At 32.6% G+C, this 25506-nt stretch overlaps 3 protein-coding genes across 3 annotated transcripts; 2 read left to right on the top strand and 1 right to left on the bottom strand.

Annotated features, from left to right (window-relative positions):
- Positions 1 to 1966: 1966 nt before the first annotated feature.
- Positions 1967 to 3392, top strand: HELRODRAFT_164465 (hypothetical protein; the record flags this gene model as incomplete). Its single annotated transcript, XM_009029398.1, has 3 exons — positions 1967 to 2010; positions 2804 to 2913; positions 3121 to 3392. The coding sequence occupies 3 exons, from the start codon at positions 1967 to 1969 to the stop codon at positions 3390 to 3392; spliced, it is 426 nt and encodes a 141-aa protein (XP_009027646.1).
- A 4868-nt stretch (positions 3393 to 8260) lies between these two features.
- On the top strand, positions 8261 to 10201 carry HELRODRAFT_68915 (hypothetical protein; the record flags this gene model as incomplete). The annotated part of the gene is made up of 5 exons (XM_009028972.1): positions 8261 to 8344; positions 8580 to 8709; positions 9015 to 9108; positions 9661 to 9768; positions 10036 to 10201. Coding segments are annotated over 5 exons (582 nt in total), but the record flags the coding sequence as incomplete, so codon positions are not given.
- A 4057-nt stretch (positions 10202 to 14258) lies between these two features.
- HELRODRAFT_189446 (hypothetical protein) lies at positions 14259 to 16438 on the bottom strand (the record flags this gene model as incomplete). Its single annotated transcript, XM_009029397.1, has 2 exons — positions 15168 to 16438; positions 14259 to 14347 (listed from the first exon to the last, which is right to left on the bottom strand). The coding sequence occupies exons 1-2, from the start codon at positions 15883 to 15885 to the stop codon at positions 14259 to 14261; spliced, it is 807 nt and encodes a 268-aa protein (XP_009027645.1). The 5' UTR covers positions 15886 to 16438.
- Between the last annotated feature and the right edge of the window lie 9068 nt (positions 16439 to 25506).

The following is a 25506-nucleotide window of genomic DNA, read 5'->3' as shown; positions in this document are numbered from 1 at the left end:
AAACAAACAACGATAATTTATTCATGTATTCACAAACAAACAATGATAATTTATTCATGAATTCACAAACAACGATAATTCATTAACGCATTCACAAGCAAACAACAAACAAACAGCAATCAGATGATGTAGTGCTGCTCCTGTCAGCTGTACCATGAATGTACCACCACACCACAAACAGGCTTATTCATTATAGTGCGACGTAAGCGTGCATCATTTGCGTGTGTGTGTGTGTGTGTGTGTGTGTGTGTAGCAACTAGAGTAAATATCATAGATGTCTGGACGTATTACATCGAGACACCTTTGGTAAATATATATATATAATATAAATACGTAAACATGTTGTGCATGAGTGTGTATTTTGGTGGGTGTGTATGCGGGCGCGTGTGTGTGTTTATAAATTATGCAATACCCATATGAAGCATGAAAATAATGCGTAACAGTTCAGTGGCTGTCAACCGCTTAGTAAACAAACCTTTGCTCGAGAGTCATATTTGCTTTATTGCTTAACCGCTTTTGTTCTTTCATGAATTCTTTTCCATAAGAAGGGAATATTTATGCGGGGAAAGTGAGCGGCTCAAGTGGTGTATTGGAACGTGGTGACCAACCATAATGTGTCCTTACGTGAGTGTGTGTGTGAGGAGACAACTTTGCAGAAACGCATAAGTGTATGTTGTTCATTTGTTGTTCGTTGGTATTAAATGGTAAAAAAAGTTTCAAATATTAACTAACACTTAAAACTATGTCTGTCGTTCAACAAATTCTAAACCTTCTATACATTGTTATATAATTGTTAGAGCTGTCGAAAACTTTTTGAATTCTGCGGTAGAACATAAACATTTAGCTAGCCAGATGCCATGCTTTAAAAGAAAATTCAAGACTCAGCTGAATGTATCCAACTTTTTGATATCTCAACAAATTAATAATAATAGATTTTTATTAAATAAATTTGGAAGCTTATAATAAAAACAACGAGAAAACAAAAACAGTTGAAAATTAAAATTTAAGTAAAAAATTAATGTTTACTTCTAAGGTACTGCTTATATATTATATTATAAATTATAGCCATAATAAAATTACACATTTAACGTTGGTGAATAAATCGATGTCAAATCTCTTATGGCAAAAAATAAGTTATTGCATTATACGCTATATAAAATTTTGATGTATTTATATTAATATACACAATATTATTATATTATATCGTCGTACATCAATGAAAATATTAATAATATATTGGATAAAATAATATATCTGTTGTTTATTTAATTCAACAACTGATTTAAAAAAGTGCTAAAAACACACAAAAATTATTTAATCAACAATTATCAAATTTTGAATTTTGCTATAGAAAGCGTTAAAACCAATTAGTTTGACTCTAATAAATTTTCAAAGTAACAAGGTATTTTTATTTTGAAAAAAAAAACTTTTATTTTTATATGAAATTTATAAATTTTCAAAGTAAAACAACTAAATAAATATGATTAATTATTAATTTTTTATGGAATTCTTTTATTAATTTTAATCTAAAAAGATAATTTTAAATTTAATTAAAATCTGTTGGATAACATTTTGTGAAATTATTAATTAATATTTTAAAAACTCTTTGAAATTATCATAATAGAAAAATTCTAGCAAAGAAAATTCATCATTTCAAAAAGTTTATTAAGTTAAAAATAAAACAAAAATCATATTTTTTTATTATTAATTATTAATATTTGAAATGAATAAATTATAATTAGACTATTAAAAAAAAACAAATAAAAAAGCTTCAAACCTTTACATGGTGGTTTGACAAATACTGAAATATCTCGTTAACTCTCTGACTGATCATTTCGAAAGCAGGTAATTAAAACGATAAACTAATTAAATTATCTAATTAAAAATAAATAAATGGTATTTTCGTAGTCAAAATGGTCAAAAAATTCGAATTATTTATCTAAAATTTTCTAATGTTTACCAACAAATGTATGATGTTGCTTGGCCAAGACACCAGCCAATCGCGTTAAAGTAGGTAACGTAAAGCCAGCTGTTAACATATGTTCACGTTTTCAAGATCCATATGCAAATTATTTCTAATAGAATATTCATTAGGATTGAAAGTATTGGAAGCTAAAAACCACCTATAAACCGCCAATATTAATACTTCCACATGTATTTTAGTCTCTCTCTCTCTCTTTCTCTCTCTCTCTCTCTCTCTCTCTCTCTCTCTCTATATATATATATATATATATATATATATATACACAGTAAAATGTAATTATCGTAGTATTATTTTATGTCCATAATAGATGTGTGTTCAACGTATTGATCATTGCATTTTGCATTTTCCGAACTGTGCAAATGGGCATAGCAGAAGTACCATTCTGACTTGAAAAATCGAAACTTAATTACGTTGCTTAATCAATAATGTGATGATATTTTTGGTCGTGAAATTGCAAATATTTACTGACAATAAAGTAAAAAATGGAATGAGTGAAAAATATTTCTACAACTTTTTTTACATAATAATTTGAAGAAAGTAGTGGTAGCGATTTTTTGGCTACTTTTTCATTTAGGTAACTGCAGCGATAGTGGCGCTACAACATTTCACTTGCAGCAGCGATAGCGGCGCTCCGTTTCAAAAGTACGTTAACAACTCTGTCAAATTCAAGAAGGAGGGTTTTTCTACTCATATATGTTTGAAGTAAACTCGCGAACGTATAATTTATTGTATTTTACTCAGATACCTGCATAGTAAAAAAGTAAACTAAATATTGTTGGAGCCACCTTTAAAAGAATACCATGGCTCCTCACACGACAGCTATTGGAACTGGGATGAAATAGAGAAACTTGAATTGGAACATGTAGCAGCCTTGAGGTCGATTATTTGGTTGTGGTGTGGAGGCAGCAATGGACTGGAAGCTAGCAGAAGTTGTTTGAAAAAATGGGGCCTTCGGAGATATGACGATATTTGCTGGATTAAAACAAATAAAAAAAATAAAAAAAGAATTGAACAAAAAAAAGTATTAAATTAAACTAAAGAACACTGCTTGATGGGTATAAAAGGTTCAGCTGGTACCGATGGATAATTCATGCATCAAAATGTTGATACTGATTTGATACTTGCTGAACAACCAGAAGACGGTAGTGAAGAAAAACCTGTTGAAATTTTCCACATCATTGAACGTTTTTGTTTCGGTCGTCGTAGGCTGCACTTGTTTGGTAGAGATACATCAGTCAGACCAGGCTGGTTAACAATAGGCCCCAAGCTAACCAGTACAAATTACGACAGGGAATCATATAATGCAAACTTTGTGAAGAATCCGGTAGTCACTCGACTGGTTGCACTGAAGAGATATCAAAGGTTACGCCCCAAGTCACCACCTCGCAAAATTGGACATCAAATGTAGTTTATAAAACCGAAGAATAATTTTGTCTTCATACTAACAAATTGTATCCATTTTTTGACCAAATAAATATTCGTTATTCGCATTTTCAATTTAATGAATAATTTGTGTCAAAAAAGGGTTTACAATAGGTTATGAGCGGAACGTACAGGCAATGGTATGAGGTATGTTATGTTAATTATCGTCTGCGGTGAAATCATCGAAAATGCTGTTCATTCAAATCGTTAAACTTTTAAGTTCCTAAAACTTTTTACTCATAGCATTCAATATGTGTGTTAAGTAGGAATTTGAAAGGTCTGTTATCAATGGCACAAATATTGTCAACATTTTAGTTCCAATATCTGATATATAACTGAACATTACAAACAATGGTATTTTTATTGACCTAATAAAAGTTTTACTGCTCGGTGTGATAAAACGAAATTAAATTTAAGCTCTAAGCTATCATTACCCCCATATATAGAATATATATCATTTGATATATTTTGTATATATGACTACCATATTACGTGTACATAGAATAAAATAAAGATTAAATAAAAATAAAACGCCAACAGAATCCAATGTCTTCGTTGCAGGTCCACAAATAATCAACTCTCTATGCTCGTTAACTTTTAGCTAGTAGTGAGGCACGAATTCAAAATTTTTGTAGCCCTTGTCGTAATCGAAGTCGGATAATCGCACGCCTGCCTGATTTAGGATGTCGAAAAATAAAAAGTCGAAAGAGAAAAAGAAGATACAATTTAATCTCACTTTTGATGATCTCCAATTTGACGATGATAATAAAGAAAATCAAGATATTTCTATTCCTGGTACTGTGGAAGCTACCCTTACCCCACTGTCGTCAAAAACATCAACCTCAATGGCGACCGCTGCTGTTGATTCGACAACCACATCCTCAGCGAGAACTGATGTCCTTGATTGCAATAAAAATCTGATAGATGTTGTTGGTTCATCTCTGTCTGCGTCATCAAACTCACTCAAACAATCCAAAAATTTAGCTGGTTTGAAGCCTGTCAACAAGATTGATGTGATTGCCTCTCCTAGTAAAATGCATCTGTCACCCTTTCAACGCTGCCATCTATTGGAGCCAACCAATCTCTTTTCTTCCCCCAGCATTAATAAAAGTAGTGACAAACCAGCCACGCCTGCATCAACAAGTTTGGCATCTTCTCATCCAGCCAGCCAGCATAATTTAGTTCTTGCAGATGATAAAATATCTAATCTCATAATTAAAATGCACACCTATGTTTCTTATTCAGGTGACAATCACACTGATGGAGAATTAAAAAATGTCACAACATTTAATTATATGAACACTTCTGTACAAACGGACATGAAAACTTTTTCAGATTTTTCCTGTCAGACAAATTTATGTGGATGCTCATTTTTTAACATTAGTAGTAAAGATTGTAAAACAGTTGAAGGTACTAAAAAAAATAACAATGTTAAATCTAAGAAGACAATGAAAAATACAATTGAAAATGACAACATCAAACCGTCAAATCTTTCTATAAACAATGAATCTTCAACTAAAAAAACCTCTAGCTCTACAACTTCTACTTTGGAACCATCAGCCAATACCAATAAGCTGACAAAAAAAGAAAAAAAAAAGAAGCTAAAGTTTTCAGATGAGATCGTTTCAATCTCCAACTCGACTGGTCCGCCACAACATCATTCAACCCCAGCCAAAAGTTCAGACAACACCCTGGATACTGTTGATGTTTGTTTGCAAGTCTCGAGAAGTGATGAGTTTGAACAAGAAGTTAACAATGGTTCTGATCGTGTTAATGGCTGCAACCTTGTTGATAATGCAAACAACATCAATGACAAGCCTTTAACATTGACTGGTTCTCTGAACATTACTTCAGCCCCTGACAATGCCACCACCAATACTACCAGTACTTCTGCTGTGAAGGAGGATGTTGATGGTGCTGGTGACGGTGTTAAACGCGGGAAAACAGTTTCTTGGGGTCGTAGATCTACGATCTTTCGTGTTATTGATGAAGAAGCATATGATGATGGTGATGCTATTGGTGATGACCTCAACGACAATAATAATAGTTTCAGAACAGGCAATAATTATATCAATAGCAGTGACAAACACATTAATAATATCTTTAGCCATTTCAATGATAGCAAATCCATCAATAAGAACCTTGCTAACAGCAGTGCACCAAGTACACCAAACAAATTATGCAGGTCCATTTATAATTCAAATGCTGAAATGACATCAACACCGATGACAACAGCAGCAAGCAAAACGTTGCTTTCTCCTGACACCAAGCAGATGATGTCATTAAGAAGTGTTCTCTTCAATAGTGATGATGATGCCACTGAGGATCACAATGATCCTAATAAAGATGAGGATGATGATGATGGTAAGTTTTTTTCAATTGTTAGTCTGATGATGGTGATGATTAGAATGGTGATGAAGCAGATGATGGTAGTGATGATAGGAGACGTTGTTTGTAATAACACTGTTAGTGTTTAATAAGATGGTTGTTAAAAATGGTGAATATTATATTGCTTTAAAGATAGAAGAATCTTGAATAGTATAGTATTATTGATTCAAGAAATATCAAAAACATTTTGGGAGAAATAATAACTATAAGTTAATGGGCTTATTGCCAATAATATAAGTTTTCATTCTACAGAATCCTCTGATGTATCAAGAAAATCCAGAGGTGTTCATAAACCTGCAGAACAGTTGAAGAACCCCAAGCAGCCGGAGAAACATGGTAGTGGTAGTGGTGTTGACAAAAAAGTTAAAAAACATCATTCGACTAGACGAGTGTCCATGTGCTTTATGGATTCAGAAGATGATGATGATGATGATGATAATGAGGAGGATAGGCCTAATGGAGATTCCTTAAGGAGAAATGATTCTAGATCACCGAAATGCCAAGAAAATGAGATTGACGACGTTATACCGGATTCATTTGAAAATAGCGATGCAATTAGTTTCTAGTTAGTTCAGTTTAGAATCCTTTGATGTGATGTTGTGAACTATTGGCTAGCTATTTTGATTTTTTAATGATTTCTTAATGATTTTTATGGTATATGGGATTTCATTATTTTATATGATTAAATTATAAAGCATCTAGATTTAAAAAAATATGATATGGAGAATAAATGTCATTGATCTTTTACAGTGTTATGTTTCCTGCCATTTTGTGTCCCCAAAACGCTTAGGAAACGTTTTTAACACAATTTTCAAAGAAAAACTTTCAAAAATAAATTTTCAAGAATAAATTCATCATCGAAATTGAAGCATTTTCATTTTTAATTTTCTAAAAGGAAACAAATTGATGAGTTAGTTGTAATGTAAACTATAATGTCCAAAAACACCCTCAAGTATGTGTATGAAGACAAACTGACCGGCATTGATTGGACGATCTTTTGATCGTTCCAATCACTCAATTGTTGATTAATTAATTAATTAATTAATTAATTAATGTAAATATTATAAAGCATCTAGATCAATGATGAGGAAGATAAGATCTAGATAGGTTTTTTTTAGAAAAAATAATCATTTGAAATATTTTTACACACAATAAGCGCGACCCCACCCAAGGGTGAGGAGAGTGGTGTTGATGGCGAAGATTCTCTCGAGAAATGTTGGTAGATTTTTATTCAATACACAAATCATTCCAATGCATCTCTGTTGCTTGTTTGCTTCACTTCGAGCTGCTTATTTTCTCCTGCTTTGCTTGTCATTTTTGTTGACGTTCATTCTGCTATGTCCATTGGTTTAAAATTTTTTTTAAAGTTATGTCCATCATTTTATCATTTATATTCATTCGTCCAATTATATCTTACAGTTCTGACAGCTCAAAAAGCTAAAAGTACAAAAAAGGTGTTTGAAGGCAAGCACAGAATGAACTCTTTCATCGTTGATGATGATGATGTGGAAGAGGAGGACGACGATGATGAGGAAGATGAAGAAGATGATGACGATAATGATGATGATGACAGTGATGTTTTTCTAATTGAGGATGTAACCAGCAAGAAAGATGTGAAGAAAAAATTTGGTTGCAAGAATTTGATAAGAGACTACATAATGTCCGACACTCCAGAAGAAGCAAGCTCACACAAAATCGAGGATAAAGGCCAGGAAAGTAAAAAGAATAATGATAGAAAGACTTTAGATGACGACAATGGCAGTGACTCCACCACACCTCACGTCAAAAAGACGGACCGCGTGATCAAACTCATCAACCAGCTGACGCTGACGGAATACAAACCACAAAAGGCAATCCCGAAATTTCAGAGCAGCAACAAATGCGCGTCCTTGGATGATGCTTCGCAGACATATTCATTCCTTCGTTCTCTCTCCAATGATGTGGATGACAGAATGAAGGATCCGGAAGCTAGAAGGTATTGTGTTTATATTCACTTTGTATTCACTTGGTATTTACATTGTGTTTACTTTGTATTTACTTGGCACCCACTTTGTATTAACTTTGTATTTACTTTGTATTCACATTGTATTCACTTTGTATTAATTTGTTGTCTATCCAGTTTATATTGTTTTATGACATTAAATTCATAAATTCCTCTTATCACGTTTTGATGTGTGTTTCTGACTTTTTTTGTTTGCTTATGTGTGTTTTGTATATTCATTGGTATGTAGTTTTCAATGATTGTTTTTTTTTTAATTATAGTATTTATCACAAAGTCCGGGTTAGATGTTTTTCATCTTGCTATTTATGATACATATGATTGAATATCAACATTTGTTGCAGTGATTAAACAACATTTTCTCCATCCTATTTGAACCAGATATTTTGTGTTTAGTTTATTTACTACTATTTAAGTCTTATAGAATTATACTTAAATTTTTAATTATGTGATATTTGAAACCAAGATACACGAAGAAGTTCAAACAGCTGAGGTCCGAACTGAGTGAGAAGTTGTTCAACTTGTACAATGAAAAAGTTTTCTTTAACAAGGTTATTTTACAACTCTCTTGCTTATTTAAACTCAAATCAGTCAACTAATCCATCTATCATTGAATCCTTCCATCAATCTATCATTTATTCATCCGTTCGTTTGCTGAATCTTTCAATCACCCACTCATCAATTTCATTAATTCATTAAACTTTTCAATAACCCCCCCCCACACACACCCCCTCACACACACACACCAACACACACACACTCACTAACTCACTTGGTGGTACACAGTTAGTACCATCGTGTCCATTGAAGTGGAACAAGAGATTGTTGAAGACAGCTGGTTACTGCTGCCAGTCAAGGAAGGGCAACTTGAGGAGTTTCAGAATCGAACTGTCCTGCAAAGTTTGCGATGATGCTGGTTCGTCCTCTCTTATGTCAATGATTTTGTTATTTCATTTAATTCTTAACTTTATTTTATTTATAAATTGTAATTAAGGCTCAATTTAATCAACTTTAATTTGTAGTTCGTTTAAAACTTCTGCATTAAACTCACGTACACATACATATGCACATACATACATAATTACATACACACAAACATACACAGACACACACATTCATAGACGCATACATACACAGACTGACCCACATACACATACAGACACGCATGCACGCGCGCACGCACAAACATACTCATACATATTAACACACGCACGCATGCAGAAAGACTGAGAGACACATTGATACACGAAATGTGTCACGCCATGGTCTGGATGCAGTATGGAGAGAGAGGGCATGGTGCCAAGTGGCAATTGTGGTCAGTCCATCATTTTATTCATTTATTAATTTTTATTATTTGTAATGAGTAACATGGGTAACATTTGAGCAATTATTTTTTGCATCATTGTTTGTTTGGATGATTATTAATTGTTAATTACTTAGATTTCGTCAATAAATTTTCTGCAATTGATTAAGCATTAAGGCTGTTTTGTTTAACCTGCTGAGAACCAAGCATGAAGCATTGTCGATACCTGTGTCAGTTTTACATGAGTCTTACAAGAGACAATAGATTCATTTGAATCATTATTATTTGTATTATTCTTTTTTTGATAATTATTATTATTATTATTATTGTGCATTATGTTAATTTTGTCATGAATTATAAATTTACTTAAAAATTGTGTTAGAATGAACAATTTGTGAACGGTGGCCTGCGACACAAGAATTTTGTTTTCTTTTAGCTTTGGTCTCCTAATCATTACCTAATTATTATTAATTTGGATTGATTGAATAAAATTTGATTTGATTTGATTAGTATTGTTATTATTATTGTTGTTGTTATTGTTGTGGTTTCTCCTCCACACAACAGGGCTCGCAAGTCTAACCTAACACTGAAAGACCTTCCCCCGATCACCAGGTGTCACTCGTACAAAATCACCACCAAGTTCACTTACCAGTGTGTTCGATGCTCATACAAGTACCGATGCCAATTTTTTTCCATATCTTCTTGTGATATTAATTCTAATAAATTTGGAATTATTAATTTTTATTAAAAAAAAAATTATAGACTCAGTTAAATTGCTATATTTATCATTCATAAACATAAATCCAAGCTAAAAATAAAATAATAATTATTATAATAATAATAATTATAATTATTATTATCATTATTATAATAAATTATTATTATATAATAATAATTATTATTATTATTACTATTTATTTTTATTTATATTAAACTCAGGGTAGGTAGGCATAGTCGATCGCTGAACACTGACAAACAGGTCTGCCCTTATTGCTACGGAACTTTCCAACTGGTAACCAATCAGAAGAATTCAAGTGACCCAGACAAAGGTATTATTATTATTATGGTTCTTCTCTTTTTCTTCTTCTTCTTATTATTATTATAATGCAATCAGCTCGTCTATGGATTCTACTGTGATAGAAACAGCGCATCACGATACCATATAAAATATATTTCATCACTCCTATGTACTTATCAATGATGGGGGTATCGTACGTTCTAATTACTTTTATTTTAACACTTCTTCAGATTTTAGTTATTTAAAATCTCTTTTCCACTTTCTTCATTTTATCTCTTTTAAATTATTTGAAGTATGTCTCGGAGAACTAAAATACAAAATATATGTTTCCATTGTAGTTATTCTTATTCTTCTTTTTCTCCTTCTTTTTTTCCTTCTTTTTTTCCTTCTTTTTCTCCATCTTTTTATTATTATTTATTATGCACCACAATTATTTATTATTATTATTTATTATGCACCACAAAAGTAGCTGTTGCCAGTAGGACACCGAACGAGTTCGCGAGATTCGTGAAGGAGAACTATGGTAGTCTCCGCAGTGGTCGGCAGATGAGTCACAAGCAGGTCATGCAACTCCTCTCCAGCAGGTATTCGGAAAAAAAACTCAATAATAATAAAAATAATATAAATAATCATAATGATAACGATGGTAATGAAGTGGACGTTAAGGGTAATGATTATAATGATGAAAAGAAATATGGTAGTAATGGCTACGATGATGATGACTGTGATTACGTCAGTGACGATGATGATGACGACGATGGTGAATTTCCAGTTGAAAAGTTGCACCTAGATTCTGATTAATATAATTTGTATTATTAAATTTTTTTTTACCAATATATGTTGTGTGTGCGTGTGTGTGTGTGTGGTTCTGCTTGTTTGTTCTCCTGTTTATAAACGACTGTGGATATTTAAGCGTGCGTGTTCGTTCGTGTTTGTTGCTCTGTTTTTTTTTTACTGTCGCTTGCTTTTTTGCAAGGTGTTCCTTTAATTCAACTCCAACAGATATTTTATTTAACGTGATGAACGTATTTTTAATTAATATATTACAAACATCACATATATAAATATATTATAAATTTTTTATTTCATGTGATGAACACGTTCTCAGAGAATATAATAAATGCTGAAAAGTTTATTTCGGTTTTCATTAATTTTTATTAAAGAATGTTAGTAAGCGAAATCGCTTCACAATTTTTCTTATATTATACACATTATTGAAAGCAGGGGCAATGTTAACGCCGCGCTTCTATCACAATTTGTAGATAAGACATGCTGTGGTTACAGGGCAAAAGCATAAAATTAGCATGTCATGATGAAATGAACTCTTCTCAGTCATCGTCCTTGTTCATTTACCATAGTTCAATTCCTTGAATTGAGTCACGCCATATTTACAACACAGGATTTTCAATTACAAGCGATTCAACAAGCTAGCGGCACAATATTGTTATTTAATACATCGCAACTGACTTCATAGCTGAATAACACAAAATTGGAAATTTAATAATTTGGAAATTGACAAACAACTATTATAGAAAACATTTCAGTTGAATTAGGACTACATGATGTGTAAATTATTATTTAATAATTGTTGCAATTTTTGTGACTATGATGAAGGTATGATGGCATGCGATTTTGATGATGAAGAAGTCACCATACCATGTAGTAGTAGTGTTCATGATGAAGGCACGATACCATGCGCTTGTGATGAAGCGATTTCACTGACAGTTTCATAAATGTTGATTGTATCTGCGTAACAGATTATTCTCGCGTGTATTTATTTGTTTGCCGGCACGTACAAATGAATGAACATGCGCAAATATGAATACAAGGACATTGGTGATGGTGAAAAGGAATAATTTTGGAAAATGGGGATATGGTTTTGGTGATGAGAATAATGATTGTAATTAAAAAAATTCCTGGCTTATGTTTTTTCATAAAAAGATATGACAATTTTTCGCACACTTGTAACATGGCAGAACGGTTTACAAAACATTTCTCAACCGTAAGAAGCCTGACATTTCTATCCCATTCACCCAATGATTAATGCCTTGCGGAAATCGTTCATTGCATGCACACAAACATTTCAAGCACCGCTGCCATTTGTCGTCATCCTCTCACTATCACATTCATACATTTTTCTTACTTTTTTTTAATCCACAAAATGTTGCTATTTTAAAAATATGATTAAAGGTTTCGTACAGTATTCTTTCATCATTTATCAGTAGTGTTTACTTAATTTACTTAAATATATTTCAAGGAAATAAAACATTTTAAATTTGCGGTCATTCCTGCAAGGAAACCTTGCCTCAGACAAATTTTAGCAGAAAATTTAGCAGAATTGGATTAATCGACTTGGGAACAGTGCATGATAGTAAACTATCTACAAGCAAAGCTCTTGCCGTTTCAAGTATCGTTGATGAAACAATGCCAATCGACGATGTTACGAAATTAATGGTGCTAAAAACCATAATTATCAGTTTGTGACAGAGACTTCTGTATATTTAAAAAAATGTGCCAGCTCTCTTATCAGACTGGCACATTTAGACATCGCAAAAATAATCTGGACATAAAGAAATTATCCGATTATCCGTTTCTGAAAATTTAAATTCCCGATTACGGGATTGGGAACGTCCTTGCCCGTCGGAAATTTTTGATACATCAGTTCGGGAACGATCGAAACTATCTTTAAAAGAATGTAAATTATTTTTTTACCATGCCAAACCAAAAAATCAGTACGGATTGAGTTTTGTGTTTGTTTTGAGAACTAATTTTTGCTACCGAATAGCAAGAAGAGTTTTTATTTTGCGTTTTTTTTCTCTAAATAGTTGATTATTCAAAATAAGATCAATAAAAACATTTTACATCTATAATAATAAAAATAATGCCACTTTATATAGCGCCACAACCGGACATCAACAATGCCAGGGAACTTAACCATTCCACCTTCGTATCGTACCGCCCAAAATTTTACGAAAATTTATTCAAATATAAATTCATTAAACATCCAAGGTCATTTTTAAGATCGCAAAATTGTGATAGAATTAACTTAAGTAATTTCATTAGGCAAGCATTTGTAAGACCAATTGTTTGAAAAGGACACTTATGGCATTTAATGTATTCAAAATTAAAATCGAATTCATCATCCACATTGGAAGGCCTTTCAGTGTTTTCATATGAAACTTTGTTCGTCACCAGTGCAGATTCATTGGAAGGTTTTTTCGTGGACATTTGAACCTCGAGAAGATCTGACTTCACCAAGTAAAACGTTTCATCTTGCGACAATGTTAACATTTGAGAATCGTCCGCAAGATCGCAAAAATTCTCGCAAACAAAATTTAACACTTTTTGATTACATCGTTTAAAGCATACGCATTTGCAAATTCCATGATACCAACCCACGTAGAATCATTCAAATGACTTACTTGCATATTGACAGATTGTTCCATCACGTCATTAGTTTGCAAATAAAACGGACAGTCAATTTGTTCTTCAACCTCGTTTAATTTCGTAACATGTTGGTCGTTCCAATCTTGCGCCTTTTTTTGCAGGTTTAAAAATATATTTGAGTCTATTAAACAGTCATCAGACAAATGTTTTAACGTCAGCTCATGGGAGCAATGTAGTAGTGTGAGATGCAAACATGAAGTAGAAATCAGACGATGATGAGCATACCAATAAATTAGAAGAGACGTCCAATAAATATTTCCAATGTATGAAGATTTGTTTGGTCAACTCTTGTCCTGGTTTTATGGCGGCAGTCCGTCCCTTCTATTCATTTGTCCAAAACGTCCATTAACTCAAATGCACAAGTTTGTGTGCCTAAGTCTTGTAAGCTATAACGTACAAAATGTAATTTATTTTTATAGATTTTTCAACTAAAAATATACATTTTCTTTCTTGTTTTTTCACTCTTAGTTTTTCTTTCTTTCTTTTTCTTTCCAAATAGTAATATTGGAATATTGGTGAATGCAACGAGTGTTTGCAGAGATAAGGCGAATGTACAGCACACGCTTGATGTATGAACGGCTGCTAATATCTTATAAATTATAAGCAGAATTAGCCAGCTAATACGTTGGGTGCCTATATCTATTATTTATTTTTCGTAATAATGAAATGCAAGTAATTACCAATTTATTATTATAGCCTAAAGTTTGGGCGGCGCAATTGTGTAATGGTTAAGGTGCCTGGCATTGCTGATGCAGTGTCCGGGTTCAACTTCAAAGAGATCCCCACCTGTCAAATGTGAAATGGGTGCGCTGCGCTGATTCACGTGTGTTTATGTGTCCGTTGTAGCAATAATAACACGCCTCAGACACTTGCCATGGCGCTATATAAAATGACATTAGTTTATTATTATTATTATTATTATTAAAAGCGTCTATAAAGTTATCACTTCATATTGATATTTATCTGGTGTCATTTGTTCGCTGCTGATGTCTTTGAAGTACTTTTTTTTCTGTTTTTATCGCAATCGGTTCATTTTGCAAACTATTCATTAAATTAATTTAATTAAAAATATATTTTGTATCGCTATTTACAAACTGATTTTGTGTCAACTTTTTAAAATTAAATAGTTTTGTGCATAATTTTTTTCCTTTTCTCTCTCTTTCTCTACTAACTTGCTTTTTAATAATTTTTTTACTTTTAATGCAAGTTAAGCCAGACCCATGTACAAGTTACCCTTGCTACACAATTGTAAATAAATTGCTTTCTTTGCATTAGATCAATGGCTGTCTCTAAACAAAATTATTTTTATATCGAAGTATGAAAAATTTTCGCCTGCGATTGTTAAAACAACCAAAGTCGGCGTCTTACCAGCATCAAAATGAAAAGTAATAATCACTAAGAAGGAAAATATTTTCACATCATTTAATCACTACGAAAATGTTTCAAGATACATAAAATTATGATAAAGATAATGACATTACTATTAAATATGAACGACACTTTTTAAATAATTTCAAAGTCAATGTTTAATAAGAGACTGTCATTACTGAACTGTTGTATAAAATTTAGGCTAAAAATTTACATGATACTCTAAGAATCTTGAAACCTGACTTATCGAAATACGTTTCATAACTTTTTGCCAATTTTACACCGTACACAACCTTCTGTCGGCAATAGGGACAGGAGTTCTTTCCTCCCATTTTCAACCACAAATCAATGCAATTAAAATGAAAAGCATGGTTACAATTCAATTCATGTATAAAACGTCCTTCAACAAATTTCTCTTTACATATTCCACAGTCGTCATGCAAAAATTTTCCTTTAATGTATGGCAGACGGTATCTCCTGTTCTTGGCTAAGTTTAAGAAATATGAATCTTCAACGTCTATAATTAATCGGCGGATGCCTTCTAATCTAATTTCATAGACGTACTGGCTGCTTAATGCATCACGCAGGGAAAGTTGCGTCTGATGTTCCTCACATTTATCGAATTCATAATCCTGCATATCTTTCATCAGTTGGTATTGGATGTCGACTGGAAGAGTACGAATGCGACTCAAGTACGAACTCTCGCTTTCTTTGTTTATTTCGTCTCCAATGATGCACTGTTCAAGATGAAGTAACGTCTGTCTCTCTAAGAGAATTATGATCGGAAGCATTTTAATTTCCTCCTTCGTCAAATTGTATTCCTTCATATTCTTATTGAGAAATTTTCTGTAGCGTTTTAGCTTTTGTTTCAGCTGGTATTCCAAGTAGTCATCGGTGTTTGATTTAATTTTCTTTTTCAGACGCTCCACAAAATGTGTACTGTAGAAAAAATCCATCTGAAACTGATTGAGACTATAATGAGGTGTCAGCTTTCATTAAAGTACAAAACTTTTAATTTGACAGATTTGGTTGAGTAGTTGACTCATTCAACTCTTCCAACAACTTCTCATAAAGCGTTTTACAATGGTTTGCTAAGTCACGAAGGCCTTTGAGCTGTGTTATCAGGCATTTTACAACTTTTATAACCTCACAAAAAGAGTTGGTTATTTATTTTATTTTTAATACCTACTAACTATAAATTAATTTTTTTACGATAAATTAACCTGATAATATTTGTTCAAATTTAGCAAAAAGTTTTCAAATTGAGATATTGAAAAATAAGAACCCGTAAAATTTTTACAAAGTTACGCGTTCAAGAGGTTAATTTCAAATAAAAAAATAAACATACAGAAATAATATTTTGCTGCAGTAAAATTATTTTTATAAATTTAGTTATTACACTTCGGTTTTAAATAGTTTTATTATATTCAATTCGCAAATTTTTTTCATTAAACTTGAATCACAAATCTTAATTTTTTAAAATTACTTCCGACAACATTTTCTCCGCCACAACTACCATTCTAGAATATAATACAACTTCAACAGGTTGCACATTTATTTTTACCACACTACCAACTTTCCACTTGCCGTGATTCAGTGATGGGCAAAGTTTAACTAATTAGTTGCAAACTAATAGTTTAACTTTTTTTTCGTAGTTTCATGTCTAGTTTGTTTGAAAATATAGTTCGGTTGAAGTGATAGTTTAACTAAAATATTTTAGTTTGCTCATTTTTCTCCATGTAAAGATTTATAGGTTTTAAAATGAGTTTTAAACTGAAAAATGCAATACAATTGAAGTTTATAATATTAATAAAGCCAAGTATATTTACACAAGCTGCTGTATAGGGTTAAATAAATATATATATAACAAACATATAAAGTTAAAATGACATAAAAAATATTTCAAATCAGAATATTTCTAAATTTACTATGTATAACGCATAATAATGTTCAACATGTTTTCTTTAATTATGATAGTTTTTTGAAATAAAATTATTTATTATTAGCCTAACAACATTTGTTATTCAATATATTTAGTATTTCCATTTTTTATTATTTTAAAAGTTTCCTAAGTTGAGCTTGAAAAACAAATATGACATTACATTACAAAAACATAAAGAACACGTGAATACTGATCTATTATTGTTATTAGAATGACATCAGTTGACATTAAGAACAGAGAGTGCCTCTCGTTTCATTGTGGACAGCGAACTATTCATTACTTACCTAAAACACGTATATAACGTATTTTTGTTCGTATCGTACCTACCTGTTAGAAAAACTTAAGAGAGGATAGTTTTAAAATATGACAATATTATCACCATTAAAATTATGAATAATTCTAAACGCTTTCTTGTCACCAGATAATTGAAAACGAAAATCTAGAAAGTTCATTTGCAAGCCTTACAATGTGTCCAATTTATCTACCGCGTATTTCTGACAATAGGACATGTACCTTCTTTCTACCTGCAGATGAATATAACCTCTCTCTTCTCTCTCTCTCTCTCTCTCTCTCTCTCTCTCTCTCTCTTTCTATGTACTGCAATGGTGTTTACAAATTCACACTCAGGATATTCATAGCATACAACCATGCAAACTACATCCTACATACATACATACATGCCTACCTACACGTGCATAATTTTTTATAATAAAACAATTTTTTATAGGTCTGCGTTTATCTGTTTGTGAAAAGAGTAAAAAAAATATGCAAAAATGAAAAAAAAATCAAGAAAAGAGAAAAAGGGAAGGGGAGGCAGAATTATCAGCGAACTCGAGCGTTACTACGCAATTGCCTGTCACATGCGTGCACACAAAAGCAGTTCGTGCACCTGGTCAGATAGGACGCGCAGATGACCCGAGTCCTTCAGGCCTGCTGTGCACGTTAGTGTACGAGGCATAGGTGTTGAGGATAAGAAGTGTTTGTTTGAATGTTCGTGTGTGCGCGCGCGCGCGTGTGTGTGTGTACGTGGGTGTGCTTATGTTTACGTTTGTGTGTGTGTTTAAATGTGAATGATTGTGTGTTTATGTGAATGATTGTGCCTGTTTGTGTAAATGATTAAAAAATAAGAGGTTTCGCCGGAACGAATACTTAATATGAAAACAGCCGTTTAAAGACAACTGATGAATTATTGAAATTTGATGAGAAACAAATCTTAAAAGTTTGTTTAACGAAATATTTTCAAAAAGGTGGAGGCCTTGATTTGTGTCACGTTCAGTGATGCTCAGCGTTGCGTGCATGTTTGCGTATATCAGGACCTTCTTGGTTCCTTCATCACTCACCACGCATGCATCTTCTCACGGAGGCACAGCTTAAATTGGATTCGCATTGGGAGATTTAATAACAATGTTTACTAAAAATTTTCACAATTTTATACAGCCATATATATATATATATATATGTGCCTGATTGTGCCTGTTGTGCCTGATATATATATATATATATATATATATATATATATATTATCTTCTATTTGCATCATTTCATATCGTTAAATCATTCTATGATTATCACTAAATCATAATGGCACGGGCACCTACTGCTTTAACCTCAACATCTTTCATTATTACAATCACAGGAGTTGGCACGTGAATTGCCCACTATTCACTCATAGGTGAGATCAACAAACACTCAAAACGGAATTTAAGGTAATAAAAAAAATAAACACATATAAATACCCGACATTCAATTAGGAATACAATTATACGCGTACGGAAAGCAAGTAAACACACACACAAGGACACACACACGCATTCACGTACACACACACACGCATGCACACATACACACACACACACACGTATGCACACACACACACACACACACATGCACGCATACACACATACACACACACACATATATATATATATACACACATACAAATACATACATGTATAAAATAGTATTGGCATGTATGTGAGAGTGTTTAGAGAGAATGACGCCCACGCAGAATCAAACGTTCAGGAGCTATTCAACAGCAGGGCAAACATACGCATGCAACGTTGTATATGTGTAGACTCTTTTTTTTTCACTTTCTCCCTCTTTCACTCCTTTTTTCTTTCTTCTTCTCTCCTTTACTGTCTCTCTCTCTTTCTCTCTTTTTTTCTCTCTCTAATAATATATATATTATTAGAGAGTATATGATAGTATATAGTATATACACCACTTGTGACGTATATTGTAGGCACGTTGATGCTAGTACAAAAAGGACTGAAGAAATCCAATCCGGAGTCAGTTGGATCTGAGAAGCTGCAACACCAGCGAGTGGAGAAGAGATGTTGATGGAATGAGTGAGGGTGATGTTTGTTGGTGTTTGTCTGTGTTGTTTGTTGGTGTTTGTCTGTGTTGTTTGTTGGTGTTTGTTGATGTTTGTCTTTGTTGGTTTTGGTGTTTGTCTGTGTTGTTTGTTGGTGTTTGTTGGTGTTTGTTGGTGTTTGTCTTTGTTGTTTGTTGATGTTTGTCTTTGTTGTTTGTTGATGTTTGTCTTTGTTGTTTGTTGGTGTTTGTCTGTACTGTTTGTTGATGTTTGTCTTTGTTGTTTTTTGGTGTTTGTCTGTGTTGTTTGTTGGTCGTTTTTTAATGGTACTTGGAAAGGTGACGTTTCTTGTTAATGTTTCCAGCTGCTCTATATTTTGCATGTCTGTTTTGATGTTTCTTTTTCCCTGCGTTTACTTTGGATTGTTTTTCTATATATTTTTTCTATTTTTGCATTTATTTTCATAATGTATTTTTTTTTAAATTTTGTTAGCGCGGAATTTGGGTACAGGTATTGAAATGTAGTACCTGGTAATGTTTGCCTAATTATATAAACACCCACAAGAATCAATATATATCTTGGAAAGTTTCCAGCATGGAATGGAACGAGTGTTTGAAGCCAGAGCTGTTCCTGCTTCAAGTGAAGTTTCTGTTTAGTAGAGTAACATAACAACAAAGATTTTTAGTGATTAAAGAAGACTGAGTCTGTGACAGGATTATTCAGAGATTTCAATATCCTAAGTGTGCCTCAAAGTTGTTAGTTGTTTCTGCGCATATTATATCATCTCCCAGTTTGTTCCACTCGTTGACAACTCTACAGCTGAAAAATTTTTGCTTTATTAATCCCGAGCTTCTTTTGAATAACTTATTTTTATGCTCCCTTGTTTTACTGTATAATGTTAGCTCAAAAAATTTTACCGATTCCAAATTTTTTTTCATAGTGATGATTTTGTATGCCAGAATCAAATCTTCTCTTGTTATTCTTTTTTAATGTTGTTAAACCACAAATATTCTATCTGCCCTCATATGGCATACCGCAACACTCCTTTATCATTCTCATTGCCATCCTTTGAATATTCTCGAGCATATGTTTGTCCTTTTGTCAGTCTGGATTCCAAAGCTGAACACACAGTACTCCAACATAGGTCAGACCAGTGCCTTTAGAGGTTTAATATGACGAGCATATCTCTGCTTTTTAATTTTCTCCTTTTCGTATACTTAAAAACGGTTTGACAACTTTATAAGTTACATTAATTGTTTAGGTCGTTAATAGTGAAATAAAATTTTAAAAGCTCTATAATTGAATTGAACTGTTTTGACGCCAAACAACATATTTTAATTTTCCGGATTTTGATGTTGCTAGAAGCATACAAATAGACCAACTAGATGCATTATGCACACAACAACAATGACAAAATTCAAAGGCACACACACGCACGCACCCACACACACACATGTAGCATGTCTACATACATATGGACGCATACAGACAGATACACAAATGTCTTGTTATACAGTATTTGTATATGACACACGTAGTAAGTTTAGCCATATAATGTTTAAGCAGATGCATATTGCAGAAATGGATGCATGTTCATATTTTGGCATGTCTACTTGGATGTATATATAAAGTGTGATGTTCTTTTGACTGTCATTCTCTCAAAAATTATTTCCAGCAAATATTCATAACTTGGTAGGCAGGTTGGTGTGTTGGCTGGTTGGTTGGCTGAATGGTTGATTGGTAGGCCGGTTGGTTAGTTGAATGGTTGGTTGGTTAGTTGAATGGTCGGTTAGTTAGTTAGATGATTGTAAAAATGGTTAGTCGGTTGCTTGGTTAAATGGTCAGTCGTTTTACAGGCTTTGTAATTATTAAGCTTAGTTGTTGGACACCTTGACTGTGCGTATTGTATTTATTTCTATATTTCAAGTCCACAAAGTCAAACAAAAAAGTTTATTTCGAGAGCAAAATCTTATCATCATGATTAGATCAATACACCATTATAAACTATTAAAGCTCATGTTATTTAGCAATAGAATTATGAAATTTCATGCGACCAAACCCATTGGTAATAAAATAGTGAAAATAATAATAATAATAACAATAATAATAATAAAATATTATTAAAATAATGAAAACATTATAAAAAAAGTAATTCATATATTAATACTTGGCCCTAAAATTTTTTTACTTGTAAAATATCACACACATCGAGGCGCATTGTTCTTTTTCAGGGTCTCCACATCAGACAGACAGGCAGATAGGACCACAGTTGTAAGAACATCGAAACAGCTGATACAGCATCAAAAATCTTCATCCCGTTTGAAGACATTGCGTGAATTCTTTCCATCCATCCATCCAAACATCCATCCATCCGTATATTCATTCATTCACCCGACAACAAACCCCCCCGGTCGCATCGGTTTTCAGTTTTGTCCAATTCGAACTGGTTAGTTTCTGTTGTTTTATTTAAATAACGGTTATCAAATTAATTAGTCAGTGAATAAATTTCTCAAAACGTTTTTTCTTTCGTGTTTAATTTAAAAAATGTCTTTGTTCATTCCACGATTTCTTTCTTCATTCCAGAAGTTTTCTTATGTAAGTAATTGTATGAATAAATCTCATTTGTAGCAACATGAGTCGTAAATTAATTCATCTAGAACCAGATGCACATTTAAACGATTGTATAGAAAGTTTCTCCTTTCAAAATTAATTTAATTTGGTGGCCTGATATACAAGCTGAAAAAATATCATTTTTGTTAAAAACAATGCGCAAAAAATTATTCTTTGGAAGCCAGTTTATAATATAAATAAACAGATGAACGTGATAATATGAATTGAATTGAATAGTGTCATTTAATTTTTTTGTGGAAACGTTTACTTGCTGGTATAATAAGTTGAAGAATTTGTGTCTGGATGCTTGAGGCTGAGAAGTTTTGCAGATTTTTAAACTGTGTACGTTTCAAAGCAGCTTCAATCGGTTGCTGACGGAAATTAATTTTTTTTCATTAAAAGATGTTTCAACTAATTTTCAACTGTGTAAACTTTAATAACACTGCTGAACGTTTTTCTTTCCGTTGGATGTTGTTGACGTTGGATTTGATTTCAATCATTTGTTGGCGTTTAAAGGTTTTTCTAGAACGTGGATTTTGAATTTCGAGAAAGATTGGATTGTAATTCCTTTATTAACGCCTATTTGGAAAGGTGTATGTAAAATTATTTACTCATGATTTTTAATCAAAATTTTTTACTCGTGATTTTTGATTAATCATGTATTTTTTTTTTTATAAAATATGACATAATTAATTTTACCCGCTGATTACAAAATTAATTTTGGGATTTGAAATTTAATTAAAGTTGTTCAACACCTACGTTTCCAGCAATGAAGATGATTCCGAGCATTTCATAACTTCTTTACGAAACTTCAACGTTTTCCCCAATTTTTAAATTTATAATTTCAAGTTTGTTATTAACATCACTTTGCTTCTGCTTTGTTTAATTTCCGCAAAAGGCACAAAACAATTTTGAACAAAAAAATTCATTTCAAATTTGAAATATTTCCATTCAAATATTTTAATGGAAGGGAAATGATTTATGCTGGTTATACTTTCAAACATGGCAGTTCAACTTTTGCTGTTCGCTCAAAATTTTGTTCAAAATTTAAAAACTTGATGTGGCAAAAAATGTCTGTAGGCGATGTAGCAACAAATGTTGAATGCTGAACTGACGAGGCAGAAACGTGAAAAATAAATTTTACTGTGAAAAGAACTCCAAAGGAAAGAAACAATCTCCTTTCTCAGTATGATTGATCCTGTTTCAAAATTCAGTTAAAAATCAGCCACAGTTGAAAAAATTTTATTTTGGAGCAGAAAAACTTTTGAGCGATGGAATAAATTATTGATACTAATGGACTTGGAAGCTTGCATGCAAATTAACTAACGTACAAGATGCAGAGTGCAGCCTGGCACTCAAACAGGCGCTGTGAACACGTAGCACTATGAAGCAGACATGCAAATGATCAAACAAAAACAAAGATTCGAACGTTTAAATCAAATGCATGCGATCTGTAAAATGAACGTATGTAAACAAATATTCATTGAAACAATTGAATGGGCTTTTAAAAGAAGACAAAAAACGAACACAGCCGAACAAACTCTGCGTGAAAAATGTTTGAGTAATAATTTTGCATCTAAACGTAAAACACCATAAAAAAAATTTGGTACCCCGAAAACCGCAACAACAATAACACCATTAAAGTTTACAACAGTATTAAAATCTACGACGGCGTTCGAAGGTACGACGACAACGAGAATGACGCGAAGATAATGCAAGCAGGATAATGCAATTACCTCATGTGGACGATGTTTCCTCCATGAATGTAAGCAAGAATGACACGACATCTTCTGTATTACTTTGCAAATAATACTACTAAGTATTATACAGTATATATATATATATATATATATATATATACACACACTCAGAGACACATATACACATTCCTATACGCCTACCCATCCACCCACTCACACACATAACACACGCACGCGCGCACATACACGCACACATAATATATATAATGCAGTTCTTATTTTTGAATGTTGACTGACAACGTTGTTTTTTGTTTTAACAAACTTTGCGAATGGATGAAAAAATAACATCAAAATTTGGCAATAGCTACAGAATATTCGCATCAAATTGTGATCATCTCCGGTTCAATGGTAGAATTAAGCACTCCATTAAAAAGTAAGCATCACATTCGATCGAACTGGGACCAACACATCAGGACATTGACCAAAAAATGTTGTCCTTAAATTTGCAGACTGGAATGGACCGTTAAAAGGTCAAATGATTAGGAAACCTTGAAATGTTTTGCTCATTGGTTTGCTCGCTGCAACCTAAATTGATGTAGTAGCATTCTTTATGAACTTTTCAACAAATTGGTCAAGTGAAGTAGATTCAAAATCTGGCTGCTAGAATTATTTTTGAGGGATCGAGGTTTGATCGTATCTGCTGCACCTTATTTGATCTTTCTGGGTAAATTATTGAAATGTAATTTTGTTCAAAATCTTCATTCCAGTATTTCCAGTGTTTAAATAGCTTCAGTCCAAGTTCATTCTCTAAAAAATGTTCCGAACGAGGTGCTCAGGCTGTAGAATTCTCACACCAATGCCAGAGACCTTTTTGAGAGCTTGCTGCCCTGCGGTACTTGATGAGGAAATTAAAGTAAGAACTGACTGAAACTTTTGATTCCAATATGCATGTAATACGCGGACGTGAGGAGTTTCTGATGTATTTTGTATGTATCACATCTGATGTAGTTTGTATGTATCACACCTGATGTAGTTTGTATGTATCACATCTGATGTAGTTTGTATGTATCACATCTGATGTAGTTTGTATGTATCACATCTGATGTAGTTTGTATGTATCACATCTGATGTAGTTTGTATGTATCACATCTGATGTAGTTTGTATGTATCACATCTGATGTAGTTTGTATGTATCACATCTGATGTAGTTTGTATGTATCACATCTGATGTAGTTTGTATGTATCACATCTGATGTAGTTTGTATGTATCACATCTGATGTAGTTTGTATGTATCACACCTGATGTAGTTTGTATGTATCACATCTGATGTAGTTTGTATGTATCACATCTGATGTAGTTTGTATGTATCACATCTGATGTAGTTTGTATGTATCACACCTGATGTAGTTTGTATGTATCACATATGACTCTGTAACTGCAGGGCGGTCTTCATTAGACGTATCTGAGGTGTTGTACATGAACGAACTTTTCGTCATTCGATACAGAGAAATATAACTTTAGTATGTGCAACACTCTTATGTTTCTGAGTTATTTCTTCTTCTTGGGCTGCTGTAGGTTGTGGTGGTCAAAATTTTTATCTTTTTAAGAGTTTATAATGTCTTTGTTTATGCAAACTTTATTTGTATGCCTGATGGTAGCAACTAACTGCTTTGTATATAATATTTTGTAAAAAAAATATATAGCAAGCACAAATATATGCATGCTAATTTTTATCATTTTCGTTTTTATGGGGATGTTTTGTCATTCAATGTGTTTCAAGGGTTGAGTTCAAAATAAGAATAGTGTTGTATATATTTTAAGAAGGCGTTTTATCAGTATTTAATCCTTTATTTATGAATTTATTTATCAGAAAGTAAATGTAACACTCGTTCATTTGTGTATGTAAGAAGTGTACAATGAGCAAGGATAGATGGACGAGGAGGGAGGGTTGTTTATTATTCATGAAGCAAGATTGGCTGACCTGTTGAAATAAAAACAAAAGCTTTCCAC

Source organism: Helobdella robusta (genome assembly GCF_000326865.2).
Source record: "Helobdella robusta unplaced genomic scaffold HELROscaffold_6, whole genome shotgun sequence".
Lineage (NCBI taxonomy): Eukaryota > Metazoa > Annelida > Clitellata > Rhynchobdellida > Glossiphoniidae > Helobdella > Helobdella robusta.
Note: the sequence above shows the minus strand (reverse complement) of the source record. Positions and strands in the feature narration are given on the sequence as shown.